This window comes from Cnephaeus nilssonii, assembly GCF_951640355.1.
Source record: "Cnephaeus nilssonii genome assembly, chromosome: 16".
In the NCBI taxonomy this organism is placed as follows: Eukaryota; Metazoa; Chordata; class Mammalia; order Chiroptera; family Vespertilionidae; genus Cnephaeus; species Cnephaeus nilssonii.
The window spans coordinates 43,131,004-43,141,604 of record NC_137087.1 but is presented as its reverse complement, the minus strand read 5'-3'; the positions used below and the strand labels follow the sequence as shown (position 1 = coordinate 43,141,604).

The following is a 10,601-nucleotide window of genomic DNA, read 5'->3' as shown; positions in this document are numbered from 1 at the left end:
AACAGGCTTCCCATTAGTGAACGCTTTGCACACTAGCTCTTTGCCCATTTTCTGGACTTGTCCTTCAGAGGCCAGCTGTCTTATATCACTTAAGACCCTGGGCTTCATGGATTCCGTCACTCAGGGTGATTCTAGAACACAGCCCCACCCAGTGCAGTGGCGCACCTCCCGGTCAGTTATAGCCACTTGGACATAGCTCACATTTCCCAGAGTCCAAGGAACTCTCCCCATGACAGTTCTGTGGAATTTGAGTCTTGAGTTTGAATATATTGAAAGATAATTCTAGTTATTTTAACAGGATCTTCCCCTTTCTAATGTGCCTTTCAGTTGATATAAAATCCTACAGTCTTGAGGGCTGAATGGGGTCTTAGAAGTCATTAACTCTAGCCTCTCTCTCAGAGCTATAGTCTCTGCCATATTGTCCCTGACCTGTTCATTTTTAACTGGGGGGAGGGTGGATTCTTTCACTACTTGGTGAAGCATCCCATTCTATTGATGGAGTACCTTAATTAAAGAGATCACTTACCTTGATCCAGAATTTGGTCTCCGTCTGTCGTCCTCTCCTGGTCCCCTTCCTCGCTGCCTTTAAACCACAGACACCAAGTCCACTGGCTCTTGTAATTGATGACCTGACAAATATTTGAAGTCGCCGTTGTTATTCCTAGTTTTTGCTTTTCCATGTGAAACTCCTCCCTTCCCCCCACCCCAACTCTTCATGTTCCTCCCAAGACCTTGAGCTTGGAAGGCACCCACCAGTGCCTCACGCACCACATGGGTTCCACAAGTAATTATTGTCTTAGTGCTTCTTTCTTGTTCCCATTCACACTCTGGCTTCTCATTCGAGTTTTACTTTCCATTTCTGGCCTTTGTTTCTGCCAAGTCTTACCTATCTGTCTTCCCAAAGTACAGCCCCGGAGCCTTCCTGTAACCTTGACTGCAGCCTCACACCTGGCCTCAGAGCCGAGCCTCTTCAGGCAGGTGGGCCCCGTGAGGTAATCACAGGTGAGCTCCACCCAACCTGCATCTCAAATGAAACCACTTCAGAACTCCCAGATTCAGGACAAGGAAACCAGTCACGTTCCAGGAAAGCATTTTCATTTTATTGAAAAATTATTTACAATTCATTAAGTCTTCATAAATGCTTTATTTTAAAATTAAAGTCCTTTTTTTTGTTTAACTTTTTGTAACCTGAAGAAAATTGGGGGTGGGGAACAGGGATGAGAGTGGTGACAGGCTCCTTAGGGATTCTGCAAAGGGATGGATGTAACACACAGCAGTGGCCTGAGCCCTGTGGCCTAAGTGGTAATGCAAGAAGACTGCATAACAGTTCTTACTTGAAACTCAGTCCCCTGGTTTGGGTCTGAGGCACCCAGCCCAGGGCGGGGTGAGGGGGTGACACTTTGCTATTCCTACCAGGCAAGAGTAGGTGTTGGGGGCAGGTGGTAGCCTTGGAACTATCTATAAGTCATGCACTACTGAGCCTCAGGCAGAGCCAGGCAAGGGATGTGAAGTCAGTAATACATCGCTAATATGCTGCCGGAAAAGGCATCGCCAGCTGCAAAGTCTTTGCTTCCACACGCCTTGGCCCTCCTGTCTGCAACACCTGCTCCAGTTCGGAGGGGAAGAGGGGATGAGATTATGTGGGGTGTAGGGTGTGCCAAGAATTTCTGAGGACTTCCACTTCTCGGTGGGTGCCAGCTCTCCCCATCAGTTTCAAGGACACTTGTGAAGACCACTTACAATTAAAAATCGGTCTCAAACTGCCAGTGCTCACTTCACTCTGCATTGCAGAAACTTCGGGCTGAAAGCTCCACTTTCAGTTAAAATAGTTTTTAACTTTTTGTGGGTCCGGGACCTTTGAGGATCTATGAAAGCTTTAGCCCTCTGGAAAACAGGCATAAGAACACAGACACTAAATTCCTAGTGTTAGGGGTTTCATAGACCCTATGAAGTCCAACAATGGACCCTCTGGGGTGATGGACCCCAAGTTAACCCCTGAGTTAAAGGTTCCTATGGGTAAGCTGCAAATAACCCAGAGGAATCATCATATGATTATTGATTGAATGGGGCAATAGGAGTAATGGTTGTGGAGGAAGGGGAGGTAAGCCTGGTGGCCCACTCCAGGGAAAAGTTAGGGAATGGTTTGGAGATTCAGCAGGCAGCACTGGATCAGGGCGATAGATCAGAAAGGGACTTGGGGTCCCAAAGACATTCACTTCCACATTTTCCCTAAGGCTGGCTCTGTGTCCTGATCAGAACTTTTTTATTCAAGTAGGTACGTGCAGTCATCCTGCCATCTGATGGTTATGCTTGGAATTGCATCTGCCCCCACATCCAAGTGAAATGGCAGAAATCTAGTATGTTCTTGGAATAAAGTACACATGGCTAACTTGCTGGGGTGCAGTAAGGGGTAGGGGTGGGGGGAGTGGATGAGAAAGTGACTCTTCAATGTTCCTGTACAATGCACACTGAAGTCCCATGAGACCTTGCATCCTTCTTGGCTGACGTGGGCACTCTTTGGTTTGTCATGGCTAAACTTGCTTCAACAGCTTAGAATTTTTCCATACACACACACACATATATATGGGTAAAGATATATTTGCTCTGATTTGAACTTAAAACCTGAAGCTCCATCTCTGGCTCCCAATTGGATCTCTCTGTTCCTGGTTCCTCCTCTTTCAGAGCAGATTGATGGGTCGGTAACTGCCGACTGGGAGCCAAAGCAGATGTGTCCCTGGGAAAATCAGAGACTTGAGGTTCCATCTTGCATTCTTTCCACTCCAGCTGAGACCCAGTTCCCAGGCTGCTGGAGCCCTGATCTAACAGGAAACCGGTCACCAACAGTTCTCTGTATTGTAACGTCATGCCCACATGGCTGAGTCCCGCTGCCCTGAAGTTCCGGAGGAATTCTTGGTGCATCTTCTGAACAACCGTCATGCTTGCTGCTCCAGCCTCCGCTGTGCCTGTCAGCGGCACCTTCTGAGCTAAGCTACGCATGAAATATGGCATCAGGGGGTCACAAAGAACAAAAAGGGCATTAGGGGTCCCAGAGGGGCATTGTCAACTTTGAGCCATGTTTTCTCCAGTCCCAGACTGTGCTGTGGACAAGGCCATTTCTAGCATGTTCCACTCGAGGCACCTCCTTCCATCTTGGCCACCGCAAGGCTCCGAGTCCAGCTGGAGGCGACGAGGGAAAGTCTGCCAAACTGACAGGGGTGAAGAGGTGGCGAGGGAAGCGGAATGCTCTGTCACCTGTGGGAGGCCTCGGGGAGAAGCAGATGACGGGAGGGTGGGTTCTCCCCCAAAGCTCTGGAATGTCACACACCCAGCAAAAGTCGTCTGCCCATCATGTGATCAGAGGTGTTAAATTGGCGTTCTCCTCAGAGGCTCTCTCTCCATCGGGTGACCTCTTCCTTTTTCGACCGCCTGGAAAACAGTTTGTAAGGATCAATCTGTAAGACTGACTCGGAGGGCATTCATACTCTCTTGGTGGTCCAAGCCCTCTTCAAAATAGAAGCAGACATGGAGACAGTTTGGCAGGAAGCAATCTGCATTGTACCCTGCTACTGATATCAACATGTTTACATTTAAAAATATATCTATTTTTATTGATTTCAGAGATGATGGGAGAGAGAGAGATAGAAACATCAATGATGAGAGAAACATTGACTGGCTGCCTCCTGCAAGCCACTCACTGGGGATTGAGCCCACAACCCAGGCATATGCCCTGACCAGGAATCGAACTGTGACCTCCTGGTTCATAGGTTGATGCTCAACCATTGAGCCACACCAGCCAGGCAGCATATTTACATCTTGAAGGACTAGGATGCACCTTTCACCTGAGATGACAGCCACAAACCCAGGCTAGTGCCAATGGAATGGAGATTTCCTGGAGAGAACTGAGTAAGGCCCATGTGATGCCTTGGGATCATGCCTTTCCCATCCTCTGATCCCCAGTGATCAAGGATGCAACAGCCCAGGGCCTATGATGGATTCCCACGACTGTACCTCACTAGGGTTCCCAAAAGGAGCCAATGGTTCCTCCTCCATGAGGAAGAGCCTAACATGCTTTTTCTACTACCCAGCGGGTAGGTGGCTTTCGTGTGGGTGAGGAGATACTCACTCAAGGTTCTCAGCAGCCTCTTGCCCATGGTTTCCTCAAAGTCACTACTGCAGGGACTGGTCTCTGTATCCAGGTTGATATTACAACATTCACTATCTGAGGCTGAAAGGAAAGAAGAAAGAACACAAGTGTTTTCACGTGCACACCCAGGGATCTCGGTGGGAGGATTCTGGCTGACATTTCTTAGCAGGTGAGAGTGCAGCACCAGTGCTAATGCAGCAGTGGCTCCAACAAGGGAGGAGTGCCCAGGAAGCCTTTAGCAAGGGGCACTTTAGTGCCACAAATGGAACAGAGAGAGAACAAGAGTAGGAATTAACTACTCAAACCCTGTTTGGCAGGAAAGAGAAGGGAACAAGATGTTCTCTCCTCAGCATTTTTTGCCAGACAAAAAGCACATTTGAGGACAGATGGTGATGTCTCCTTCCTCTATTTGTACAGATCCTGGAAAACCACAGGGCACAACAACCATTAAGCACATGCCAGGTCTTCTCCCACTGAACCCGGTGAGAATGCAGAAAGCCCTAGAATCTCAGAGCCAGGAAGAAGCCCAGCCCTTAGTGCCAATGCAGGAAGAACCTAACCCGGGAGGCAAAATGTTGTGCTGGACACAGCACTACAGCCTGAGCCAGGAGGCTGAGCCCTCTTCTAATGCAGCATACCGATGGGCCAAGTCATTTCCCTTCTCCAGGTCTCAGGGTCCTCACGTGCCACAGAGGAGGATGGATTAGATAAGCTCCAAAGACTATCCCGTCTCCTCCATTCTTATTCTTTTGATACAATGTCTTGGTACATGTTTTAGCTACTGAATTCAGTGTGGGTGGGAGAAAAAGAGCATCAGTTCTAAATTTAGGTCCTGGAACAGTAATTATGTTATGTCCCAGATTTTCTGCGTTAGCTACAAGTTCAAACATATCTTAGGCAAGCATATCTTAGGCAAGAACAGAAGGACCTCAGGACTGCTGGGACGCTGGGAGCTCGGAGCAACACCACCATCAAGACAAGAGGCCTCCAGTTCTCAGAGGAGGTGATACAGTCTCAGACTTCAGGACAAGTCCTACAGATTACTTCTGGTCCCTGGGCCTCAAAGGAAGGGAAGAGCCCTGCCAGTGAGAGTGATGGCTGACTTCAATGTCCTAATCTGCAAAGCAGGCCTAACAATAACTATGCACTAGAGAGCATGGCACCAAGCACTGGAATGTACCTTCTGTGTGTGTTATCTCATCGATGCTCAAAGCTACTTTATGAGCTAGTTACTGCAATTTGTATCTATTAACATAAGGAAATGTACCTATTAAGACAAGAAAACCGAATCTGCAGTTAAAGTAACTTGCCCCAAATTGCATAGCTCCTAAGTGAAGGAGCCAGGCTCTGAACCCAGGTGGAAGCCTAGTTCCTAACACACTGTCTTCCAGGGTCTGGTGCACAGGAGCTGCTCAGTAGATGTTAGGAGGCATAGGGAGGTGGGACATTTTACATGGGGGCTGGGATCCCAGGCTCCCCTATCCTAGTGCCCTATGGTGGTGACCCCCTTGGCTCCTGGGGCCCAGTTTCCCTCCCGGACCTGTTCTTGCGGGAATGGCTGCAGGAGACCCCGAGAGCTGCTGTGTGCTGTGCTCCTGGAAGTCTGTCACATCCTCCTGGGCGAAGGCCATCTCCTCCATCCTCAAGTACACGACCTCGCCAGGGCTTCTCAGCCCATCGGAGCGGCTGCCTGGGGAGAACAGCACGCGTGTCACCTCTCTGCTTTGGAGAAGACCCGGGCTCCACGAGGACAAGAGGGCGGCTCGGGACAGCCGTGAGGAGGAAGGCAGGGCTGTCCTCACCTCAAGGCAGCCCGGCCCATCCGCCTGACTGACTTACATGGCAGGCTGCTCCTGTTGTTTAGGAGGATGACAGCAGGGTCATCCTTGGGGGTCTGGGGTGTGCCCCGGGTCGTGGGGGCCTTGGTGGAGTCTCCATCAGTGAAGGCCTCCATGTCGGGGGACTGGGGTGAATTGTCCATGTGGCAGGCGGTGAGCGCATTCTGGTACTGCTGCCGTGTGATCTGGAAGGAAGAGGCAGAGAGGGGCAGAAGCTCAGGAGAAGCTGAGCAGAGCCTTCCCTAGATGGTGACGCAGCCCCACCTGGGTGCTTTGGAACCCAGGCCTCCGTGACCTGGGATCCATGAACTAGGGGCCTTACTCAAGCTGTACCAGGCAAGGGGTTGAAGATAAGGAGAGGACCCTGTTTGTTTGCCACCAGAGTTCCCACTGTCATTTTTATTTGCTCTGGACTCTTTGTTTTTTGTTTTGTTTTATTTTTAAAACTTTAAATTCTTTATTGTTTAAAGTATTACATATGTCTCCTTTCCCCCCCCCCCCATTGAGCTCTCCCCAGCCATTCCCACCCCCCAGCACATGCCCTCATCCCCCTACTGTCTGTGTCCATTGGTTATGCTTCTATCTTTGTTTTTTTCTAAAAAGATTTTTTTATTGACTTTTAGAGAGGAAGGAAAAAGGAAAGAGAGAGAGAGAGAAACATCGATGTGAGAGTGAAACATCAACCGGCTTCTCCTTACATGCCCCCAAGTGGGGATTAAGCCAAGCAACGTAGGCATGTGCCCTGACTGGGAATTGAACCGGCAACCTTTCAGTGCATGGGACAACGCCCAAACAATTTGAGTACTGGCTCTGGACTCTTAAAGTGCACCTGGAGGAGCTAAGTCTTTACCTGAGACCCTGGAGAGGAAAGAGGGCATCTTCAGTTAGCAGGGTGGTTGCCCACAGAGAAGTTTAAAACACAGGCTTATACTATTGCCAAGAGCCCTCTTCCTAAGGGTCAGTCAGTGGGGGCTTGGCAAGAATGAGACCCCCAGCTTGTGTCGAAGGCTGAAATAAGAAACCTCCATATGAAGAACATGAACTCTGGCAAAACTGCAGATGAAGCCAATATGTGTGTGTGTGTTTGAAGCCTTCCATAGTTATATCCTTCAAGAAATTATTGCCAGAAAGAAGCTCCTTTCTCTAGGTGAATTATATACTTCCTTATATCGAATGGGAACTTAAAGATCCACTGTTTCTGCTTTTTGCTTTTATGACCAGGGAGCTCACAGACAAATTTACTATTTACTTTCAGTATCAAACTCATTCCTGATCGCTTTTTTTGTTTTTTGTTTTTACCAAATTGGTTTACAATCTCTTTTCAGCTTCTAACTTAAAACATAATTGAAGTATTTACTTATTGAAATAATATATATATATTATTATTATATATATATATATATACACACACACACTACTGGAAGTACTATAAGTATCCTAAAGAGATGGAACTAGAGATTATGTTTTCAGACGTTGGTGAAAGCTCTGGTGCTAGTGTTACCCAAAGGGCTTGCTTTTGCAGGTAGAGGTTGGGATATGAGGACGGACCTTCCATCTATATAGTGCATAACGGCTTACAGAGCACGTAGGTATGTGCTGTCACCTTTGCTGGACATAATGACTGTATGGGGTGGGCGCGAGAGGTCTCCTATGGCCTATATTCCGAGTAAGGAAGTGAGGTCTAGGAAGGTTGAAGCACTTGCCTAAGGTTTGAGAGGTTGCAGGCCTTCAGCGTCCTAGCCAGAAGTTCACCTTTAACCTATGTGACGTCTCCTATCATTTTATAACTTTCATCCCTCAAAACACGATCCTGCAATTTAGGGATTCTGCCACCAGATGGTGATGAGACATCTTGCTTGCAGTCACACAAGCCAGATTATGTCATTAGCCAAATATCCTTAGTTTAATAATGACATTTACAAAACACTTTTTTAAAAAAAAGTATAAGGATTCTTTGATATCTTCATAGCTTATTAACCACTATTCATCACAGCTTTAATATCTTAATCACTAGGCATACTTTTCTATCTAATTTTGTAACATTGTGAAGTCAGTTTACTCCTGGACCTTATAACCAGTTCTGGAACTTCATTCTATCTGGACATGGAAAGCCCTCACAAACTGTCTGCAGCTAGCCACAGAGGCGTCCACCAACAAAAACACCGCTTTTGTACAAGTTTCTCTCTAGGTTCCTCAAAAACTGTTAAAAAAAAGCGGGGTGGAGGTGGGAGAGGCCAGTAAAAGAGAGCCTACATCATGGCCCTAACTAGTCCATTAAATCAGGAGGAGGGAATTTTTAACTTTAGTCTAAAGCATCTCTTAACTGACACTAAAAAAACAAAACTAAAGAGAAACCAACAAACACCAAAATAAAGCAAAAGCTGTGTTAAGTTTGAATTTTCAAATTCCCTTATATAGAACCACCCATTCCAATCAGAGGTTTTCATTTGCTAACCCGGAAGGGGGCTCTCACCAGCCACCGGATCTGACCACACCCAGAACATGGACGCCTAGCCTCCAGAACTGTGAGAAATAAGTGTTTGTTGTTTAAGCCACCCAGTCTGTGGTAATTTGTTAGAGCACCCCGAATGAACTAAGACAAATGGAAAGACCTGAGAAACAAACCTATCAAAAATTCCCAGTTCAAAGAGAATCCAAAGGCCGTACTCTGGCCTAAAATGCCAGGTGACATTGCTGCTAACGCTCCAGTCTCATCTTACAGCAGCCTCTGCCCTTGTGCTCAGACCCTTGAATCCCCAGCTCCTTCCTGCCTGCTGTTTGTCTTGAACATTCTCCCCACCTTCCCTTTCAGGTCTCAGCAAAAATGTCCCTTTGCTTGGCCTGCTGTGACAACCATTTCTAAAGCAGCCTCCGTTTATCCCACCACCCTGTACATTTCCTTCATCGTCGTTATCACCACCTGAAATGACCTAGGTCAGTGATGGGCAACCTTTTGAGCTTGGTGTGTCAAACTTCGCCAAAAAACTGAGCATAACTCGGGTTGTGTGTCACTTTGAGGAAAAACTAACTCCAAGACTCTAGTCGCAAATGTTTCATCCTCAGGAGCAGCAAATGTTTCATCCTCGGCATGCGGCCGCGTGTCATCAGAAATGGCTACGCGTGTCAGTGCTGACACGCGTGTCATAGGTTCGCCATCACTGACCTAGGTTTTATCTATGTGGTTATCTGTTAATCATCTTTCTCCCCCTAGTAGGTACAGAAAGGCAGGAGCTTGCTGTCTTGTTCACTCCAGCAACTCACCAATGCCTGGACAGAGCCAAGCGCAGTGCAGGCATTCAGTAAATATTTGAACCACTTACTCTATTGTGACTTCCCATTTCTTTTCCCACAAGTCATGTGGCCAGTACGACAAACTGTAAGAGCTAGCATATTAGAATCTCTCTTCTCCCATTTTTTCCTACCTCCACTTCTGAGGAAGGTCTGCAATGAGAGGGCTTCAGGGCTGGAAGCAACAGGGACAAGAGCCACGGGCTCTGGCTTTCTGAGGTTTAACCTCATCGTCACATTATCTTGGATCATAGGGGGATGGGATGCACATCCTGACCCGCTTCCCCCGCCACCTCTGAGGCCAGGATGGAGGGGACGGTCCACCCGGGGGTGTGTGTGGGGGGGTTACCTTCACAAACTGCACGTCGCTGAGGATGTGGACGGAGTAGTCAGGAGTGTAGAGGTTGTTGCTACTGCACAGCTGGGTGTTGCTGCCCCCAAAGTCACTGCGCTCACGGTTGGGAGACTCGGAGCGGTTCAACCCGCTACAGCGTGAAGGGGAGCGGTTTACTGCAGATGTTGAGGGAGAGAGGAGGGAGAAAAGGCAAGGAGGGGTGGGAGTGGAGAAAGGAGAGGGGACCAGAAAGAGGGAGAGGAAGAGAGCGAGGTGCTGTTATTGAGGTCCTGCAGGACTTTAAGACAATGGTTACACTGGGTGGTGAAACCAGGTCCTCCCCGCTCCCATCAGAGTCCAGAAAAATGCCCAGCTGTCCCACTGATGTTTATTCCTTCCAGGAGCAAACACCTAGGACAGGAACTCATGGCTCCACTCTGCTCAGGCTCCTCCTGCTCCCCACAACCTCAGCCAGGGTTAAGTGCCATGGAGGAAAAAGGGGCTCTGAAAGAAAGCTAATGGAAAGTAACCTCACGGGTGGATCTGATCATAAATTTCTAACTGGGCAGTCATGCTCCAGGCCTACAAAAAGGTTTAAGCAAGCCCTGTCCATTGCTCTTGTGCATCGAGGTTCACACACCTTTGAAATGCCAGGGGAACCCTCTTTATCAGACCCTTTTGGGAGGTAACCACCCTCAAGGGAGCACATACTCTTGTTAACTATCCTCTGTGCCTTGCTTTCTCCCACCTTCAGGTAACTGACCTTACATTCCCTCCTTAATTCCAAATGTATATGAGTAACAGCAAAGCTGTCATTCTCTGGGGCAGTGGTCGGCAAACTGCGGCTCGCGAGCCACATGCGGCTCTTTGGCCCCTTGAGTGTGGCTCTTCCACAAAATACCATGGCCTGGGCGAGTCTATTTTGAAGAAGTGGCGTTAGAAGAAGTTTAAGTTTAAAAAATTTGGCTCTCAAAAGAAATTTCAATTGTTGTACTGT

General features: G+C 48.0%; 1 protein-coding gene across 2 annotated transcripts in view; it reads right to left on the bottom strand.

Annotated features, from left to right (window-relative positions):
* Window positions 1-103: 103 nt before the first annotated feature.
* Window positions 104-10,601, bottom strand: part of CNNM1 (cyclin and CBS domain divalent metal cation transport mediator 1) — a 51,757-nt gene continuing 41,259 nt past the window's right edge. Inside the window, exons 7-11 of one of the 2 annotated variants that reach the window (XM_079794257.1) lie at window positions 9,620-9,780; window positions 5,984-6,167; window positions 5,685-5,834; window positions 4,124-4,225; window positions 104-3,426 (exon numbers count right to left, since the gene is read on the bottom strand). In XM_079794257.1, the coding sequence (XP_079650383.1) occupies window positions 3,347-3,426; window positions 4,124-4,225; window positions 5,685-5,834; window positions 5,984-6,167; window positions 9,620-9,780 (677 nt within the window). In that variant the 3' untranslated portion in view covers window positions 104-3,346. The remainder of the gene's footprint in view (window positions 3,427-4,123; window positions 4,226-5,684; window positions 5,835-5,983; window positions 6,168-9,619; window positions 9,781-10,601) is intronic. The other variant, XM_079794258.1, reaches the window with a different exon arrangement.